General features: G+C 41.4%; 1 protein-coding gene across 1 annotated transcript in view; it reads left to right on the top strand.

Moving 5' to 3' along the window:
* ints11 (integrator complex subunit 11) overlaps window positions 1-12,911 on the top strand; it is a 36,989-nt gene extending 24,078 nt beyond the window's left edge. The window contains exons 13-18 of the mRNA XM_063032817.1: window positions 1,116-1,278; window positions 2,408-2,515; window positions 3,644-3,705; window positions 3,795-3,937; window positions 7,697-7,826; window positions 12,410-12,911. Of these exons, the coding sequence (XP_062888887.1) occupies window positions 1,116-1,278; window positions 2,408-2,515; window positions 3,644-3,705; window positions 3,795-3,937; window positions 7,697-7,826; window positions 12,410-12,478 (675 nt within the window). The 3' untranslated portion in view covers window positions 12,479-12,911. The remainder of the gene's footprint in view (window positions 1-1,115; window positions 1,279-2,407; window positions 2,516-3,643; window positions 3,706-3,794; window positions 3,938-7,696; window positions 7,827-12,409) is intronic.
* Window positions 12,912-20,763: the final 7,852 nt, after the last annotated feature.

The following is a 20,763-nucleotide window of genomic DNA, read 5'->3' as shown; positions in this document are numbered from 1 at the left end:
TCAGTTCTGACTCAGTGGTTGTAGCACCCTAAACAGAATTGTGTACACTACATGTAATGGGTTAGACTCAGTGCTTATAAACCTGTTATTAGCTTGTGGATCTGCTGTTCTTGCTGTGTACTTTAAGATTTGAGGTTCGGTTTCCATATTACCATCACACATGCTATACTGATAAATTTAATGCACTAAGCACTTGTATCACAAGATTCCTTTTTTTTTTGCAATGTGCCTTGTAATTTTGTAATTCAAAGTCAACTCTCCTACTCAATATTGTCCACATTTGGCATTTGTTTGTCTAAATCTTAAATTTCCCTGTTTTCCAAAAATTGATTTATCCTCTGTTATTTGTAACTTTTATTCCCAATGACCAATTTTATGATGTCATTAACAAATTTAAGCAACACTGTTTGTCTCAGCACTCTGAATTGATTATATCTGTTACTTCAAAGTCTCCACACTGATTCCTCAGGCACTCACTAATCACTTCCCACTCTCTCGCTGTGGTTGTGTATTTGTTTCCTCGGACACAACCAGTATCTTATTTACTGCAGGATCTCTTTAGGGCCCTGCTGTTTGACTAACTAAATGTTTGCTTTAAATATATTTCTAAAAGCTTTTCACAATAATGGTTCCCTATATTCCCTGCAATTTTAATCTCATTATTTTTCAGGACAATCTTTATTTTATATTATTTATGTACTCAATCAATCCATTTCTAGATTCATAGTTCAGAAAGATGTATGCTCTTCCTTTTAGTAGAGGAGGTTGTAATTTTAGTTGGCTTTTTATTTATTAATACTAATTGCATATAATTTAATGCAAACACATTTTTGCTCTGAAATTAGCTGAGAAAGCTCTTTTCCCCTCAAACTGATATTACTGAGGCTGAGCTATTCTTCTTGTGAGCTATTATTAGAGATCCGTATACTGAGAGGCATAAGGAGCTTACGAGATATATTTTGTGCATCTTGGAAATAATGGATTGGTTTCATTATTTCTTTTGCATTATGTATAAATTAGAAATTGAGAATTTGAGTTCTGCTTAAAAAATGTTAATTTCATTTTAATTGAAGATATTTTTTTAACACCGCTTATTCCTTAACTGTACTTCCCAGCTGGAAGTGAAGATGCAGGTGGAGTACATGTCATTCAGTGCACATGCTGATGCTAAAGGCATCATGCAACTCATTCGTCAAGCAGAGCCACAGAATGTGCTGTTGGTTCACGGAGAAGCAAAGAAAATGGGATTTCTCAAACAGAAAATCGAGCAGGAATTTAGTAAGTCTCATTCAATCGCAGGCATTATTGCATCTGCCATGAATAGGTACACTAACAGGGCCTTTACAACTTGAATTTAAGTCTTTCCTTTGAATCAAATTGTTAGGATTATATAAAGATATGAACAGGCCAAGATGTACCCGGTATCTGATAATACTTACAACTTATTACAAAGACTGGGTTTACCATCATTTTTTTTCCCTGAAATAATCCTTCAACAAGAGCCTAAGTAGGTAAACGGGTCCACCATTCTTCTCACAACTAAAACCAAAAGATTCTGGAAACATTCAGTAAGACCAGCAGCAACTGTAGAAAGAGAAATGGCTGATGTTTCAGGTCCAAGACCCCTGATCAGGCTGACCAGATGGAATGGCCGCAATGGCGATCTTGAGCTCCTGGTTACATGCAGTTTCAGTCCCCTTCCCATTCCCACAATTACATGTACGTCCTTGGTCTTCTCCGAAGCCAGAGTAAGGCCAAGAGCAAAGTAGAACGGTACCTCAATAGTATGAACATTGAATTTTCCAACTTCAAGTTACCTGCAACCTTTGTTTTCATTTGTCTCTCCTGCTCTATCCAGTTTCTGTCATCGGTCCTCCCCTTCTCTCCAACTTTGCCCCTCCCCAACTCCCCTAAACCACCTTCTCCTCCTCCTGCCTTGCTCTATCTGCTTATCCTCCACACACTTAACTCTCTGGGTCTCCTGTCCTCTCCCTACTGTTTGAACTGGTCATCCACTCATCACCTGCCTTACTTATCAGGTTCCCACAGTCTGCAAACCTCCGTTGTTACCACCTAACAGCTTCCACCCTCCTCTACCCTCCACGCCCCTGTTCCATCCGCCGATCATACCACACTTCCTCTTCTCTTTCAGCTGTCTCTTTCCTCGCCCCTCCTCCTCACAGGTCATCTTCCCTCTACACTCGATCTAGAACGTCCACCATCCTTCTGCCTCCACAGATGCTGCTTGTCCCCGAGTTCCACCACCAGTTTGGTTTTTGACTCTAGGTCTTGCTCTTGTGCTGTGCTGAATTCAGTTCCATTTTGAGCATTAATATATTTTTAAATAATTTATTTTGTTAACTCTTGGAATGATTTTTTAAATCTTTTACCGATGTTTTGTGTCCAGGTATTAATTGTTACATGCCAGCCAATGGAGAAACAGCTACAATAGTTACCAATCCCAATATTCCGGTGGATATTTCGCTCTGCTTGCTCAAGAGGGATTCAGTTCTTGGTAATAAAAGTACTCTTTCTTTAGAATCCGAATTAAACTTGAAGAACCTACAGTTGTGTTTGTAAGTAAATGAATGATTTATGTCCTTAATTTTAAGTGGATAAACCAGCCAAGGTGAAACCTGGTTTGATCGTTGGTCTGTGGTGAGTTACCAGAACTAAACCAGGACGGGTGCGTGTACGTGTACAATTAGTGGCCACTTTATTGGGTACAGGAGTGTAACTGATGAAGTAGCCACAGGAGTGGAACCTGGTGTGGTCTTTTGCTTCTGTAGCCCATCCACTTAAGTTTTGACATGTTGAGCATTCAGCGATGCCCTTCTGCACATCACTGTTGTAACGTGTGGTTATTTGAGTTATGGTCTCCTTCCTGTCATTTTGAACCAGACTGGCCATTCTCCTCTGACCTCTCTCATTAACAAGGTGTTTTCACCCACAGAGCTGCCGCTCACTGGATGTTTTTGTCTCTCGCACCATTCTCTGTAAACTCTAGAGACTATTGTGTGTGAAAATCCCAGGAGATCAGCAGTTTCTGAGATACTCAAACTATTCTGTCTAGCACCAACAATCATTCCACAGTCAAAGTCACTTAGAGCACATTGCTTCCACAGTCTGATATTTGGTCTGAACAACAGCTGAGCCTCTTGACAATGTCTACATGCTTTTATGCATTGAGTTACTGCCAAGTGATTGGCTGATTAGATATTTGCATAAACGAGCAGGTCTATAGGTGAACCTGATAAAATGGCCACTGAGTGCATAAGCATTTTATGAAATCTAAAGACAGGATGGTGGGTCTGAGTTCCAGTTTGCTGGGATCATTAGTGAAGGAATAATAGATGTATATGAGCAGTTGGGTGTTCATATTTACCCTCTCAAATCCCATGTTACGTTTCATTGAGATTTCCTCAAGTCTAGCACCTTACACTTTAAGATACCCCACATAACATGCAAACCCCACTGAGACAGCACCAGAGGTCGTGATGGAACAAAAGCCACTTGTGTTCTAAGTCAGCAGCTGTACTAGCTGATGTCAAGAAATATTTATTATTTTATTAGCTTGCTAAGTAATTCAATTTATAATGTTGTTTATTATGATAACTACATAACATTTCTCCCAATACTTTAGGCCCACTACCTGATCCAAAGAAACAGAAGCTAATGCACGGCACACTGATTATAAAGGATAATGTGAGTGACACATTTCTCGTACTTTAAGTGTAAAGTTGAGGATCATTCGAAGTGGGGAGGAAGTGTAATTTTTTTTCTGCTTCATCCAGAGCCTTCGTCTAGTTACGCCTGAGCAGGCTGTAAAAGAGTTGGGTCTCAGCGAGCATCACCTTCGCTACACCTGCAAAGTTCAGATGCAAGACCATCACTCCGAACAGGACACCTTAAACCGAATATACAATCATCTCAAAAAGTAAGTGCAGAGCAATAATTGTGACTGTCTTGTTTGTGCTTTTTGCAACTTCGGCAAAATACTTAGACGTACACAAAATAAAATGTCATTTAGAACAGCGTTTATTTATTCATACCAAAGAATCTGGCAGACCTAAGGAACTGTTACAGAACATACAGGAACTTGGCAAGTTAGGCAGCATCAATGGAGGGAAATAAACTGTCAGTATCAGCCTGCTCTGGATCTCTTCATCTTTAACTGCCTGCAAAATATCAACTGTCTCGACTTTTCCTATTCAAACTCACCCTCGCATTGACTGTTTAATCCCCTCCATAGATACTGCCTGACTTGTTCAGTTCCTCCAGCATTTTGTGTGTGTTGGTCAGGATTTTCAGCATCTGCAGGTGTCTCCTGTCTAAACTCTGTTGCAGAACCAGTGACTCTTCTGTTGAGTTGGCAGATGCATTGTGGAACGTATAACAGATATCAGGTATATTTTTACCTTGTGTGCTGGAGTTACCCTGGTGAGATCAAGAACGGCTTCAGGCTGTGTGGTCTGGGTGTATCGCTGTGCCGGAGCCTGGGCCATTAGGCGAGGCACTATTCAGTGCTGGACAAGTTAAATGCTGGTCCAGATAGACTAGAAAGCCTGAGTGCAGAGGCAGGGTTCGGGCTGATTTTGCTCGATCTCTTGTGATGTTCATTCCTTTCTGGTGGCTGTTGTCTCTGCGAGTTTCCTGGTGTCTTTGACCCACTAATATGATGAACCTGAGATCAAGGCTTGGGCCTGCTACTCCAGCTGCTGTGGCGAGCAGATCTAAGGACTTGACCTGGTTCAGAATGCTGTCATTTGCATCTATGGTTTGCGTGGTGTGTGAGTGCTGTTGTTTGCACGGTATTTTTTTTTTCCTCTTTCTATGCAGTGGTTATGGTCTTTCTTTTTTAATTGGATTCTTTGTGTTCTGTGCTTTGTGGCTACCTGTAAGCAAACACATCTCAAGGTGTATAATTTAGACATTCTTTGATAATAAATGTACCTTGACTGATTGAAGCCCTGGTATCCCATTATAATATCTGAGGCATCTTAATGATAACTAAATATAGTGTCTCCAGCATGCATTTTATCATGTGCCTCTGCAATTTTTTGACTGCTTTATACTGAGGCAGTCAAAACTGAAGATTATGTACACTAATTAGTCTCACTTAGATAACGAGTACAGTTTTCCTCCCATAATGCTTGCAACACTCCCACACACCAGTTGTTGCATTAGTCAATTCAAGTAACATCTCTCTTTCTGTCATAGAATTATTCTATATAAACTATCCAAGGCTAGGCCAAAGCAGATTTTTGTTTAACAAGTTATCATTCGATTTGTACGTGTTTGCTTTATGCTTGCGTTTAAAACCCCAATATTTAAGTTCACCTTTATCCTAATACCTATTGAAAGATGTTCAAAAAAATCAAAATGTGAAAAGTATGGTGACTGTGACAAGTACTACATTGGTCAAACGGGAAGAAAACTATCAACCAGGCTACACGAGCATGAGCTAGCAAGCAGGGGGCATGACTCACTCTTGATAGAATTGGCTCATGAAGATGAAGGGGGATACCATTTCAACTGGACAACAGCCAGGGTCTTGACTCAAGCAAGAACAGGAAAACAATGAGAATTTCCTGGAGGGTGGTTCTCTATAGAAGGATCCATCAACAAACACATCGACATAGATCCGGTATATGAACCCTTACAGAGAAAAGAGAAACATTGACGTCAACAATCAACGAATCGCCAATAATCTCAGGATCTGGACAGCAAAGCAAGCTCTTTCAACGGATCTTCCTCAAAGCTAGTCAATCGGAATCTTCTACTACTAAACTGTTCACAGTGTTTTGAACCAACCAACCAAATCACGACGTTTAATCAATATCCATTTGGACTCTGGAAGAGTATTCTGAGGAGACAGCGCTCTCAACAGCACACTGATGGTGGCTTCTTGATTCGAGCTAGAATGTCTGCAATCATTTTGCCAAGCTCAGCAACCAACCAAGCTTCCAAATATGACAAGTGTATTTACTCCAACAGGGGCTTAGTATCCTGTTCTGAACGCTATTAATGCTGTTCCTTAGATGGTGGGAAAAATATGAGAACTCGAATACAACAGAGACATTTCCAATTATCCGCACCCTGCTTTCTTACCAACAACTTATTCTGTGCAATCTCACCTTTCGTTACTGGAGCGACTTTAGCATGAAAAATAATTATTCATATTTCTCATTGCATTGGGGGAAATATTCAATGTCCTCTTGTGAGCAAGTTATTATTTAGTGCTTTAAAATACTGTCTTCCATAATTGGTGGTGTTAAAGTGATAAAATTACCATTGTTGGCTTATTACATCACAGTTAGACTGGTGCACCGTTATTCCTCTCTGTGCCTTGTGCATAATATAGCAACCTTGCTGTAATTGGCATTTTGTCTGCTTTTTACGAGGCTGGGTTGCTAGCTTGAGGCTCAACCCAGCACGGATGGAAAGCGTGAAAGGAGCCGGCCGGATTCGAATCCAGGACCACTTGCCTCGAAGTCCGGTGCTGATGCCGCTACACCACCAGCCGGCAGATTGGTGCAAACTATACCTATATTGATATAGTGCTCCTTGTACATCAAAATTAGGGAAAATCATTTATCTGTACATGTAAAGTTGTGTTGGCGCATGGCCAAGTGGTTAAGGTGTTCGTCTAGCGATCTGAAGGTTGCTAGTTCGAGCCTTGGCTGAGGCAGCGTGTTGTGTCCTTGAGCAAGGCACTTAACCACACATTGCTCTGCGACGACTCTGGTGCCAGGCTGTGTGGGTCCTAATGCCCTTCCCTTGGACAACATCGGTGGCGTGGAGAGGGGAGATTTGCAGCATGGGCAACTGCCGGTCTTCCATACAACCCTGCCCAGGCCTGCACCCTGGAAACCTTCCAAGCACAAATCCATGGTCTCATGAGACTAACGGATGCCTATAAAGTTGAATCAGGTTTGTGGGTCCGGCAAGTGAGACAGGAAATGCATTGACTTCGAATAGGTATGTTAATCGGTTACAGACAATACAAAGCTGAATGTTCAACAAACGTGTACATTCAACAAACATACTTAGTTAAAAGTTCACGTAGAGTATCCCTTCTCAATCATCATGCCTAAAACAAAGGAAGAAGAGAGCAGGCCCCTTCCACGTGCTATTTTATATACCTAGGATATTTGAATCTGGACACTAGGCATCTATCTAATGGGAAAAGCAGCCTCACCTTCTAAACTAACCAATCTCAACGGGAGTGACTTTCGATAATCAGAATCAAGCACAGGCCAGTATGATGGAGATTTGTACGGAATCAGCTGGGAATTATGGTTATGGGAGGATCTGGACTCAGTGTTGCATATCATACGGATGATAAAGTGGCTTTTTTTTTCTTGACTAGAAAATGCTAGAACTAATTAGTTTATGAGACAAACAATTAGTCTAGTTGTGGTAAATGCTGGTGTCACTGGTGCTTATTTTGAGCCCATGGACTGTTGCTGTACAGTTTATAATAAAAATAACAAACACTGTGCTCTCAGACTCCATACTGCTAGCCAGAAATTGCCTTGGTTGAGACCTTCATCATCCGTGTATGGGAAGGTGTCTCATACATTCACAATGGACTTGAAAATTCCTTAAAGCAGTCACTGTTTATGAAGCATAAAGATGTGGTAATGTAATTCAACCGCTCAATTTTTAATGAGTTATTGTTTACCTTTCAAAGCATCTTGAAGGATTATCCTATTCAACACCTCCCTGATGGTTCTGTGATGGTGGAATCGATTCTCATTAAAATCAGTGCAATGTCTGATGACCAGAGCACTAAAGATGTGTTGGTTTCATGGACTTACCAGGTGAGTAAACATTTTGAAAAAGCAATGTCTTTTAGGCAAAATAAAAGTCTGTATAGCTTTCTGTTTAAAATATTCCACAGGCTATTGTGTAACGAGTAAACGCTCTGAGAATATCTGTCAGCCATCTGCTTTTTGGAAGTAGTTGGTCAATGTTCAATTTTGCCACAATTGTCTGAAAGTTTTCCCCTAAGAAGGAGAAGGACACCGCAAATTAAAACTCTGGGACTCCTCAACTGAAGAAGTATGCCTCAAGAGACAGTTGTGGAATTCTGTTGAAGAAAGCAGCAATACCTTGTAATTGCACTGCTAAATTGTGAGATTGGTGTATGTGTGTGTGTTTGGGGTGGGGGGGTGTTTCAAGAGCGTGGATATCTCTCTCCCTTTCTCACACACACACGCTCTCTCTTTCTCACTCTCTCTATTTTTTGAATGAACAAATACATTGATGCACTTGGCAGAGAGGAAGCAGGTGTTCCTGAAACATTGAGTGTGTGTCTTCAGTCTTCTTTGCCTCCACCCTGATGGTAGTAATGGGAAGAGAGCATATTCCCGGATGGAGAGCGTCCTTAATGTTGGATGCTGCCGTCTTGATGCGTGCCTTTGAAGATGTCCTTGGTGGTGGGGGGTTTGTGCCCATGATTGAGTTGGCTGAGTCTATAATCCTCTGCATCTTGTGGATGGAGACTCCATACCAAGCGATGAAGCTACCAGTAAGGATGTTCTCCATATTATATCTGTAGAAATTTGCAAGTCTTTGGTGACATAGCAAATCTCCTCGAACTCCTAATGAAATGTAGCTGCTGGCATGCACCTTTGTGATTGCATCAATATGTTGGACCCAGGATAGATTCTCTGAGATGTTGATGCCCGGAAACTTGAAGCTGTTCTCCCTTTTCACTGCTAACTTCTCAATGAAGATTTGGGTGTGTTCTCCCAACTTCCTGAAGTCCACAATCAATCCCTTGGTCTTGCTGACATTGAGTTCAAGGTTGTTGTGACACCACTCAACAGCCAACCTATCTCACTCCTGTACACCTCATCACCATGTGCGATTCCGCCAACAACAATGGTATTGTCGGCAAATTTATTTATGGTGTTTGAGCTGTGCCAGGCCACGCAGGCATGAGTGTAGTGAGAATAGAGCAGAGGGCTAAGCATACATCCTTGAGGTGCACCTATGTTGACCATCAGCGAGGAGATGTTATTTATGATCTGCACTTACTGTGGTCTTTATATGAGGGTGTCAAGCACCTGGTTGCAGAAGGAGGTACAGAGGCCCAGGTTTTGAAGCTTGTTGATTAGTAATGTTTGGATGAAGCTTTTGAACACAGCTGTTATCAATAAACGGCAGCCTAGGTATTGCTGTTGTCTAGGTAATCCAAGGCCAAGTGGAGTGCCTCTAAGATTGCATCCACCTGTTGTGGTGGTGGTAGGCAAACTGCAGTGGGCCAATGTCCTTGTTTAGGCAGGAGTTAATTCCGGCCATGACCGACCTCTCAAAGCACTTCATCACTGTAGATGTGAGTGCTCGGGGCAAAAGCAGTCCCACCATTAAGTTCTGTGACCAATCTATGGAATGGTGTCAGCAAGAGACTGAGATGGGGAGCTAACTTTTGTGGATTACCCCCCCACCTAATTTTAAACTTCCAGTATAATCCGTGCGTATCCACAACTCTTTGGCATTTTCATTTCCTCTGCAGATTAGTTTTCCTGCAGTCCCAACTGTTGGCATTTAACTAATATGTTGGTGGCTCCGTTTAAACCTTAAAGTTAGAAGCAATTGGCTAACACATTTTTGGATGAATGTAACAGAACTTTGAATACTTGTTCAAGAAGGAAAACAAGTTCTACACTAGCAGTGGTCAAGACCTAAAACTATAAGCAGCAGAGGTGGCAAAACATATGAAAAGGGTTGACAGTTGGCGTGCAAGGGGCACCCCTGCACAGGGTGTCTCACTGTTGGATTAGTATGTTTTCAATGAGCTATGTGTGGTAGAAGCAGTGCAAATTCCTAGATACCTGTCATGGGTTAAATGTTATCAACTAATTAAGTGATTCTATATCTGATAAGCTTCCCTTCTTTTCTTGCTTGCCGGTTACAACATAATAGGAGGCTCTATGGCCCACCTGGCCCAAGCCATCTTACCCTAGAGCAACCCCATGTGATGCATTCTTTACTTGCATGCCCATTAATCCCCTTTGATTCTTTTTCCACTTACCAACATTAAAGTAGCCCTTCGACCCACCAGCACTTCTTTAGGATATGACAGAAAATGGAGCGTGCACAAGTAGTTCACACGGCCCCAGGGGAGCGTGCAGACTCCACAAAGACAGCACCCCAGGTCAGGATCAAACCCTGGTCCCTGGGCTTGTGATATAGCCGCACTAACTACTGCAGCTGATATTCGCAGAATGGAGACTGTTATGTAGGATATAAGGCTAAAATACCAGAAGCTAAAGTAACGTAATTCTGTCCACATGATTAGGTGATTTTGAACTTGGGTGCTTGTGGGTGATAGGTTAGTTTTTGTGCGAGGAGGAGTTGGGGATTTGAGGTCTGATGTTCTTCTTAGTGTCTTTCCATGTGGGGGATCTGTTAGTTTTTAGCGAGGGAGGAGGTTGGGAAGATTTTATGTTCTAACTGCCGTTTTCCAGGTGGGTGATCTGTTATTTGTATGTGGGAGGCGTTTGGGTTTGCCAGGTTTGTTTCTTTTTCTTTTTCGTACGTGGGGGGTTGGTTGATGTCCTTTGTTTCAACAACTTCCATGGTTTTTCTATATTTCATGGCTGTCTGGCGAAGCCGAATCTCAGAGATATTTTTTTAACCTAATCTAGTCAGATGTTTCAGTTTACATTGTGAGAATAGTTTTCTAAGAAATCTCTTTTTTTCCAAATATGGTGAAATTGTCACTTAGTTCTTTATATTTAAGATGTGAGAATACTTACTGTTTGGATATAGTTCATGTTCTTCAGTACATCAACGTAAGAAGCAGCCTCCTGAGGTAAATTAGTAGATTGAAAGTAATTTCAAATCAGTGCAATTAATTTTAAGTGAATATTCCATCTACTGATTAAAACCTGACAGCTATGGTCAAATTGGGATTACAGCAAAATTGAATTGGCACATCTCCCTGGGATTTGTAATTATTAAATACTTGATTATGTAACTAGCTAGTTGTATTTGCAAAATATTCTCTGAAAATAATACCACTATTGTGTTGTTGATGAGTTTTGTGATCTTTGCTTGTTCTCTTCACGTTGAAGTATAACTTGCCCCAATTTGTAATCCATTCAGTTTCCTAAGGAGAGATCCCTGGAACATAGAAGATTGAGGGGAGATCTGATAGGGGTATAGATAGGGAACGTGCAAGCAGGCTTTTTCCACCGAGGTTGGGTGGGACTACAACTAGAGGTGTTGGGTTAAAGGTGAAAGATGAAAAGTTTAAGGGGAACATGAGGGGAATCTTCTTCACTCAGAGAGTTGTGAGAGTATGGAACGAGCTGCCAGTGCAAGTGGTGCATGCGAGCATGAGCTCGACTTCAATGTTTAAGAGAAGTTTGGACAGATACTTGGATGGTTAGAGGTACGGAGGGCAATGGTGCTGGTGCAGTTCGATGGGAGTAGGCAATTTAAATGGTCTGGCACATACTAGATGGATCGAATGGCCTGTTTCTGTACAGTACTTTTCTGTGACTCTAATAGTGACGATCTCTTCCCCATAATCTTTTAGAAGGAATGTAAGAAATTTCAAAAGCTTGGGGTAAAGATATTTTTCCATGACATTGCCAAGCCCTTAGTTAATTTAATTATTGAAGCTGACTGTTACTGTTTTCCTTTTTGATCCTGTCGTGTAGTTAGAAGTAAATTCACAGCTAGCTTTCAAACTGCAGTGGATCCTTTATGAATGTTACAAATAAGTTTTGTAATACAGTACTCTATCTCAATGTGACCTGTGACAAGTTTCTGTACCCAAATGAGAAAAAGTGACATTTCGTAATTAGCAAATGCTCACATCTGAAATTGGTTTAGTATTTGCTTGTTTTATCTATTGTAATCGCGACTGCATGATCTGTTGGGTCTGTTTTATTTTGTCTAGGAGAAGATTGGAAAATTGAAAATTACATTTTGTTTGAAGTATAACTTTGGAAAAAGTTTGACCCAAAGAGCAAGTCAAAATGTCATTACCTCTTTAAAGTTTCAGAATGACTTAAAGCTATTGATAGCAATGGTTTCTATACAATGGAACTAACTGCTTTAATTAACATTTTCTACTTTTTATATGAAATTACATAGTATCTATAACTTACAGTGCGGCGACCATTCAGTCCTTTGAAGCTATTCTATTGCCCAACAGAGAAAAATTAGTTTTTGTATGCCCTTCAGTTTTAAAACATAAGGGGCAAAAAAAATTGACTGATCCGTCAAGCCTGCCCCTGCCTAAAAAATTCCACTCTCAACCCTTCAGGTGCTCAAGTCTTGTACTCCATCTCTTGTAGAAGAGATTTGCTCCCTCCTGAAACAACTCTTAACGCTTGTCAGTAATAGTAAAAGTAACAGGAATTTTTTTCCCATTTTCTTTCAGGATGAGGAGTTGGGCAGTTACCTGATAACACTTTTGAAGAAAGGTCTCCCTCAGTCTATTGCGCTCTGATCTGCAGGCTGTGAAAATAATGAAGTAAAATGGTCCATAAGGATTACTGTTTTGATATTTTTGTATTTGCTCCGTCTAAATAGTCACACACAGCAGGATCCAGTGAGATATGCTAAATATGATGTGGTTCTTGGAAATGTAATGGAAACTTGCCCTGACGGAATTCACAAATCCCAAAAGATCTGGAATATGGAATTAAAAATTCATCCCCACAGAACTTATCTGGAATGAAAACAATTTTTCTTGACACATATGCATGTGCTCTGTGTTATGTAAATCAGGAGACGGACAGCTTTTTAGAAATGCTTCCCAACCCCGTCGTAATGCAGGGTCACCTGCTGTCTGTTGGAAATCAAGAAGAGCTGCCTCATATTCTTGATTTGTTTCAGTTCGCTGTTTTTACCAGAATATGTTTGTAAAATAAATTTTAAAAGTACGACTTGGATGTTATGTTTTATTTAGTGATCCGGTGCAGAGTAGGCCCTTCTGGCTCTTCGAGCCACACCGCCCCAGCAACCTCCAACACACCCGATTAGTCCTGACCTAGCAACACACACAAAATGCTGGGGGAACTCAGCAGGCTCGGCAGCATCTATAGAAAAGAGTAAACGGTCAGTGTTTCAGGCTGAGAGCCTTCATCAGGACTGGGAAAAGAGGATGAGAAGTTAGAACAAGAAGGTGTGGGGGAGAGGAGAAGGAAGTAGGTGATTGGTGAAACTGGGAGGGGAGGGGTGCAGTAAAGAGCTGGGAATCTGATCGGTGAAAGAAATATCTAGCCCTTTATCTCCTTCACCAATCAACTTCCCAGCTCTTTACTTCACTCCTCTCCCTGTCCTGGTTTCACCTATCACCTTCCACCCTGTACTTCTTCCTCCCCTCCCCCCACCTTCTTAATCTAACTTTTTTTTCCAATCCTGATGAAGGGTCTCGTCTGAAACGTCAACTGTTTAATCTTTTCCATAGATGCTGCCTGACCCACTTGAGTTCCTCCAGCATTTTGTGTGTGTTGCGTGGATTTCCAGCATCTGCGGATTTTCTTGTCTTTGTGTAATGACGGGACAATTTACTGTAGGAGGAAACCAGAGGACTTGGAGAAAACCCACACATTCCACGGGGAGAATGTACGGAGACTCCTTACAAAACGGCACTGGAATTCCAAAACCCCTCAGGCTGTATTAGCGTTGTGCTGACCACTAGGCAAGGTGCTCTGTCTATGTGGAAATGAGCTCAATGTCAAGTTGATCCCGGACTCTGATGCGGCTTGGTGAACTCGGAAGTCACAGTGACTTCGAGGCCTGTACTCAACTTCCTCCTGTTTCCCAAGTGGAATATGTTGAAGCTGGTTGCATTCAGGTGACTAATCATCAGCTCACATCTAGATTCGGGTGAATCAGCAGAGTGACTACAGAAAGTGAGGCTTATGGAATGCCTTTGATCATTTCTCATTGGTGAATTTGGAAATAGAAGCTTCAGTGACAATGCAGTTCTAGAAATTTTCAAGCACTTGGAAAGACGGCCAACAAATTTTTATTCCATTCCTGCAAAATTCTGTGATGAAGATTCCAATTAGTTGTACACTATTAAAAGTAAACAAGATGAACACAATTAGTGTGATGAACGATTTCCTTCATTCTGCCTATCCAGAAGATATAGGAGGAAATGGGGTTGAGGTGGTTTGAGAAATTGGGATCTCAATCAGAAGGGCTGGTAGGTGTGGGGTGGATGGACTCCATCAGTTTAAGGAGGTTTGTTTCACAGATGGAAGCTTTGGGAGGCTGAAGAAGGACTGTAGTTGGGTATTTTATTGAAGATGTACTTAAAGTCGGTTCCCGGTACAAGATCCCACAGCCTGCCTCCTTGCGTGATAATGTAACAGACTTCAAGCTCTGTTGTAGCTGTGTATGTTTGAGTGACAGAGCAAACCAGAATCGTGGAAGTGCCATTCTGGAGTCTCGCAGTGCTCTGGGTACCTTCACGTGTTTGCTCGTGAGAGGCATCGAGGATCCAGAAGGGCTATTGAAGACATCACAGATCTTGCAGTAAGTCCCACATTTTTCTAGTTGCTAATTTAAGAAAAAAAATTAAATTGTATACCACACAAAGATTTCTGTGCACTGTTCATTACCTTCTCTTAGGCAAATTAGATTTTGTATAAACCACTGTTGGTGGCATAATGCCATTCAAAATGCACATATGTGTTTAGAAATGACTGGGCCTTCAGGACACAGAACACAGTTCATCAACACAGCCTGTGCAATAAGCACATGTGACAGTAACAACTGCAAGAAGTTTCAGCAACTAATGTGTAATAATTGAAAATAAAGAAGTTTATAGTGTGTTTTCTCTAGCAGAAAGACTTGTATAAAATCATACTTTTCAACTGTTGATGATCTCAGTCACTGTCAGCCAGCCAGGAGTGATCCACAGCATGCTGTTTTATTAGTGGAGTGTGTCCTAAAAAAGCCTCCTCCACAGTTAATGATGTGTTGTGGTTAGTTCATTCTGTATGGAAACTGGTGGTGTTTTTCTTAACAAAATGAGGTTGACAAAAGCTATAGTGCTTTTTTCAGCAAAGACATTATTGAAACAGAACACAGAAACAACCCACTCGTCCCAATGTTTCTGTGCTAACTCTTCTGAAAGCCACATCCAGTTAGTACTTCTCCCTGGCTTTTCCCCAAAAGTACAGATTTTTTTTTTAGTAGATATATTTGTTTAATTCTCTTTCAGATGTTATTATTGGATCTGTTTTTACCAACCTTTAACAGTTTATTCCAGATTTGCAAAGGCCTCTGCTTAACTTCCTTTTTCTCCTTGGATGACCTGTGCGGGCATTAACTGTAAATGTGTCTTCTGCTTCCCCACCTTGCTCCAGTGGAAACTACTTTCCTTAGAAACCAATTCCTGATGCAGGTAACATTTGCGCCAGCCGATGAACGGCTCCAACAAGAGACAGTCTAACCACCTATCTATGATGTTCAGTGGTGTTGCTCCACCAAATGTCCCACCAACAACATTCTGGAGGTCACTTTGACCAGAAGCTCAGCTAATCAAAGTGTTAGGTATTCTGTGGTACTTGACTTCCTTCCAAACACCCCAAGATTTTCTGTCATCTGCAAAGCTCAAACCAGGAGATGAAATAATTCTCCACGTGCCTGGATGGCTGCAGCTCCAATAACTCATAAACTGCAGGACAAAGCACTTAAATGTTCATTACAGGCACAAGGTGGCTACAATATGTATCATTTACAAAAATGTACCCTAGTTACTCACCCAGTCTATCCTAATTCACCTCCCACCCCATGATCTCGACTATCAAGAGGGAAAAGAACAGCAGGCACATCAGAACACCATCTGTAGATAATTTTCCTTCTCAGTCACAACACTATCCTGATATGGAAACATTAGAGAATCATCACCATAACAAAACAGAATTCTTGATGAAGATTGAAAGTGAAGCAGTTCAGTCCAAACCAGAGTCCTAAATTTAAAGAAAGAAAAGTGAAGTTATGAGGAATGAGTTGAGTATAATTGGCAAGCTTCATTAAAACGGCCAGTTGTTAAAGGGCATGATTAAAATGCTGCAGTTGTTAAACATTCTTTCTTGGAGCAAAAAACTCAAAACGAAAAATGACCCAACTATGGTTTACAAAACAATGGTGTCCGATCTGAAGAGGTGCCATATAAATACAAGAGAAGTGTAGCAGGCTTAAGGGAGTACTTTAGAATTCAGCAAAAAGAAGTCTTGATCTTGCAGATGGAAATAAAAGAATTTATAATAGTGAATGAAAAAAGGCAGAACATTTAGACAAAGCGTCGTATTTTTTCATCGTAGAAGAGGATATAAATCACTTTTTAAAAATTCTTGGGGAAACATGAGGCTAATGAAAAGGTTAGAACTAAATAAAATTGTTATCAGTTTAAAAAAAAGTGCTGGAGAAACTAATGATACTAAAAGCTGATAAATCTCAAAGGCCTTCCAATCTACTTGCTAGTGTGTTAAAAGAGGGTAGAAACAGCAGTTCCACGGGCTAATTGTATTAATTAGAGAATAGTTCCTGTAGATTGAAGGAGGCAAATATGAAGGAGCTAGAGTCTAATTAAAGAATTGCGGACCATTTGTCCTTAGATAAGGACTCAATAGGATGTTAGCAAACTAACTTGAAGGATTAGAGGACATGGACTGAAGATTCATTACGGGATAGGATTCTTTATTGGGTTGGAGAGCAGTGATTACTGGGTACCCAGTGATTCACAATGTAGTCATAAAGAGAAACAGCATGGAAACGGGCCCTTTAGATCACCATATACACAACCATCAACCACCCATTTATACTAATTCTATGTTAATCCTAATAGTTTTCTTTCTCCCCTCATTCCCATCAACTCCCCTACACTCTGCGAGCAATTAATCTATCAACCTGAAAACTGACACCTGGAATTGGTGGACAGATACATTGCAGATGCTGTTTAGCATGGATAAATGTAAAAGATATCCCCAACTGGAGTATTTAATTTGGGGCTTTTTATAGTCGACCACCTCATGTTCCTGGGATGTTTCTGTGTTACTAGTCCTTCCGTATTACTGGGTCTGAATCCTGGAACTCCCTACCCAACTGCACCACGAGGGAGCCTTCACCAGAACATCCGCAGAAGGTCAAGGTAGGGTCTTAGCCCCACTTTCTCAAGGGCAATGGAGTATGGGCAACAAATGCTGGCAATGAATAATTAAAATAAAGAAACACCTCTATGAAGTTGCCACTCAATATTCCCTGCAGCCAGAGTAATCACCATTGCTGCTATCCTTCCTCCCTGGAACGATTTTACACACCCCAGTGCCCAGAAATAATTCTACGCCCCAGTGCCCAGAACTATCATGCTTGTTCAGGTAACTCTCAAAGCTTTTGTTCAACACATTACTGCAAAATTTATTTCAAGGTAACTTATTATAACTAAATAATAGGACTAAATTTCATTTCTCAGATTACAAACATGATGTGACAACTTTCAGAATAGATCTTAAGACATTGGGCCAGGTTTATGCTTCTTAGTTTAGAAACTTGGCAGTCTGTGTCTTGGTCTTTAACTTTTCATCTCCTTCTATTCAAAGACAGACAAGGACCAGATGAATTCTGACATATTTCAATCGTGGTATCTTCCAGTATTACAACAGCATTGTGTCCACAACTTTTGAACTGACAATGGAGATCAAGTTACTTGAGCGGATTAACTGGGCTTCTTTGTTAGTTTCTCAGGAAACTGCTTCCATTAACCAACTCAACCTCTTGTTGCCTTTTTGTAGAGCACTAACAATACTTCTAGCCAGCTGGTGCTGTAGTGGCACCTGCACTGGACTTCGAGGCAAATGGTCCCAGGTTCAAGTCTGGCCGGCTCCTTGTACGCTTTCCATCTGTGCCGGGGTGAGCGTCGAGCTAGCAACTTGTCTTTGTAAAAAAAAACACGCTAATGCTAAAGAAACAGCAAAGTTGCTGCCCAATATGCCACAAGGTGTGGAGAGGAACAACTAAGTAATAATACTTCTAGCATATAATCAAATGAAGAATTACAATTGTATCTATAACAAAGGCGACAGGTGTCATTTCAAACTATATTTTTAATGTCCCTTAGCACTAAAATGTTTTGTGAAATAAATCAGTAATAAATGTGACTTACAAAAAAAATCAGAAGACCACACTGAAGATATTGAAGCAAAAAATATATTTAATTAATATTTTTCTAGAAACTAAAATTTGGAGGTTGGAGTTGGGATGAAACTGCCGTGGAAATTAAACTAAAATAGCATACCTAATTAAGCTCTAGAATGAAACCAAAGTTACCTTCAGCAAAATTAAGTAGTCAACCAAGCAAGCACAGTCACCAGGTTGGTTCTGGAAGAGTATCGTATTGTAATGGTGAAAGTTATTGTGTATCTCTGGCTAAAGCTCCATTAATCTATGCTGCTAACAGGGTTGTAGTGTCCCTGAAGATAATTAAGTTCAATTTTATTCAGATTGCAGTGGATAAATTTATAACAAACTCATCATGATCAACAATAAGGTCTTCTGTAAATCAGTGCTTGAACCGTAGCCTTCTCATCATAGCCAGTTCGTACAAGCGTCACGGAGGTTGCTGGAGGCAGGCAGATTTCTGCTCATAACCTAGCAGTATTGTTGATTCAAACAACAGGAATTCTGCAGATGCTGGAAATTCAAGCAACACACATCAAAGTTGCTGGTGAACGCAGCAGGCCAGGCAGCATCTGTAGGAAGAGGTGCAGTCGACGTTTCAGGCCGAGACCCTTCATCAGGACTAACTGAAGGAAGAGTGAGTAAGGGATTTGAAAGTTGGAGGGGGAGGGGAGATCCAAAATGATAGGAGAAGACAGGAGGGGGAGGGATAGAGCCAAGAGCTGGACAGGTGATAGGCAAAAGGGGGATACGAGAGGACCATGGGACAGGAGGTCTGGGAAGAAAGACAAGTGGGGGGGACCCAGAGGATGGGCAAGAGGCATATTCAGAGGGACAGAGGGAGAAAAAGGAGAGTGAGAGAAAGAATGTGTGCATAAAAATAAGTAACAGATGGGGTACGAGGGGGAGGTGGGGCCTTAGCGGAAGTTAGAGAAGTCGATGTTCATGCCATCAGGCTGGAGGCCACCCAGACGGAGTATAAGGTGTTGCTCCTCCAACCTGAGTGTGGCTTCATCTTTACAGTAGAGGAGGCCGTGGATAGACATGTCAGAATGGGAATGGGACGCGGAATCAAAATGTGTGGCCACTGGGAGACCCTGCCTTCTCTGGCGGACAGAGCGTAGATGTTCAGCAAAGCAGTCTCCCAGTCTGCGTCGGGTCCCGCCAATACACAAAAGGTCACATCGGGATCACCGGACCCAGCTCCGCCAATACACAAAAGGAACTGCAGTGTCGAAGGAATAGCTTTTTGCAATCGTACAATATTCCTCCATTACCTGAATCACCGTCTGAAGATGAAGGGTCCTTGCGAGTGTGTTGATAGTTATTGGCGAACTTAAAGCGGGTGTTGATATTTTCAAATGGGTCCCCAGGAAGCTGTTTATATTTTCAAATGAAGGCAAAGCAAATATTAATTTTGCACAGAGAGCACGAGAAATTGTAATATTTTGTCAGGACATGGTAGGAAGAGAAATGTCTCTTAATTTAGTTACAGTTTGACAGGGATTGAATAGAATTAGTTCTTATTTGGAGAGATCACTGGCAGGGAGTTACAATTTGCAGATGAATAAACAAGCTACTGGAGGAACTTAGCAGGTCAGTCAGCTTCTGTGGCGGGAAATGGACAGTAGACATTGCAGGTAGAGACCCTTCACGGGTCCCACCTTCCCTCTATCGATTAATTTAAGTGGATCTCTTTATATTTGCAGGTCAGCGCTCGAGAACCTACTCACTTGAATGGAGGGGTGACCTCAATGAATGTTGAAAGGCCTCAATAGAGTGCGTGTAGAGAAGATGTTGCCTATGGTGGGAGAGTCTTAAGACCAGGGGACACAGCCTCAGAATAGAGGAGGGGGGGGTCCTTTCAGAATGGAGATGAGGAGGAACTATATCCTGAGAGTGGTGAATCTGTGGAATTCATTGCCACAGGCAACTGTGGAGGCCAAGTCTGCACATATGTTTAAGACAGAAGTTGATAGATTCTTGATTGGTCAGGGCATGGAGGGATATGGGGAGAAGGCAGGAGATTGGAGCTGAGAGGGAAAACGGATCGGCCATGATGAAATGGCAGAGCAGACACGATGGGCCAAATGGCCTAACTCTGCTCCTATATCTTATCTCATAGTCTAATATTTTCTGCCGACTTCACAACACAGAAGAGCCGTTTGACAAAGAAGTCAATGCTTGGATTAATGCTCGAAATGAGCCTCCTCCAACCTTAATTCGTCCAAACTCCATCCACGTATTTGGATGAAGACAAAAGCAGGAAATCCTAGAAAAGACTCATCACGTCAAGTTGCGTCATGGAAAGAATTTAACTTTTCAGATCTGATGCAGGGTTTAGCACCCCAAATGGTAACTGTTATCCTTTCTCTGCCAATGCTGCCTGACCTTTCCAGTTTTTTCCATTTTTACTTCAGATTCCCAGCAACTGCAGCTTTGTTTTATTTTTGGAGTGCTCTGAGAAGTCGAGGTATGGGGGTGGGGGTGAAATGTGCACCAACCACAGAAATTTCTCATACATTCAGGGACCATCATTCCATTGCTCCATTCACAATTTGGACAAGGAGCCTCAAAGTATTAATGAGCATAATTCCA

The sequence above is a fragment of the Mobula hypostoma genome, chromosome 25 (genome assembly GCF_963921235.1).
Source record: "Mobula hypostoma chromosome 25, sMobHyp1.1, whole genome shotgun sequence".
Classification (NCBI taxonomy): Eukaryota; Metazoa; Chordata; class Chondrichthyes; order Myliobatiformes; family Myliobatidae; genus Mobula; species Mobula hypostoma.
Note: the sequence above shows the minus strand (reverse complement) of the source record. Positions and strands in the feature narration are given on the sequence as shown.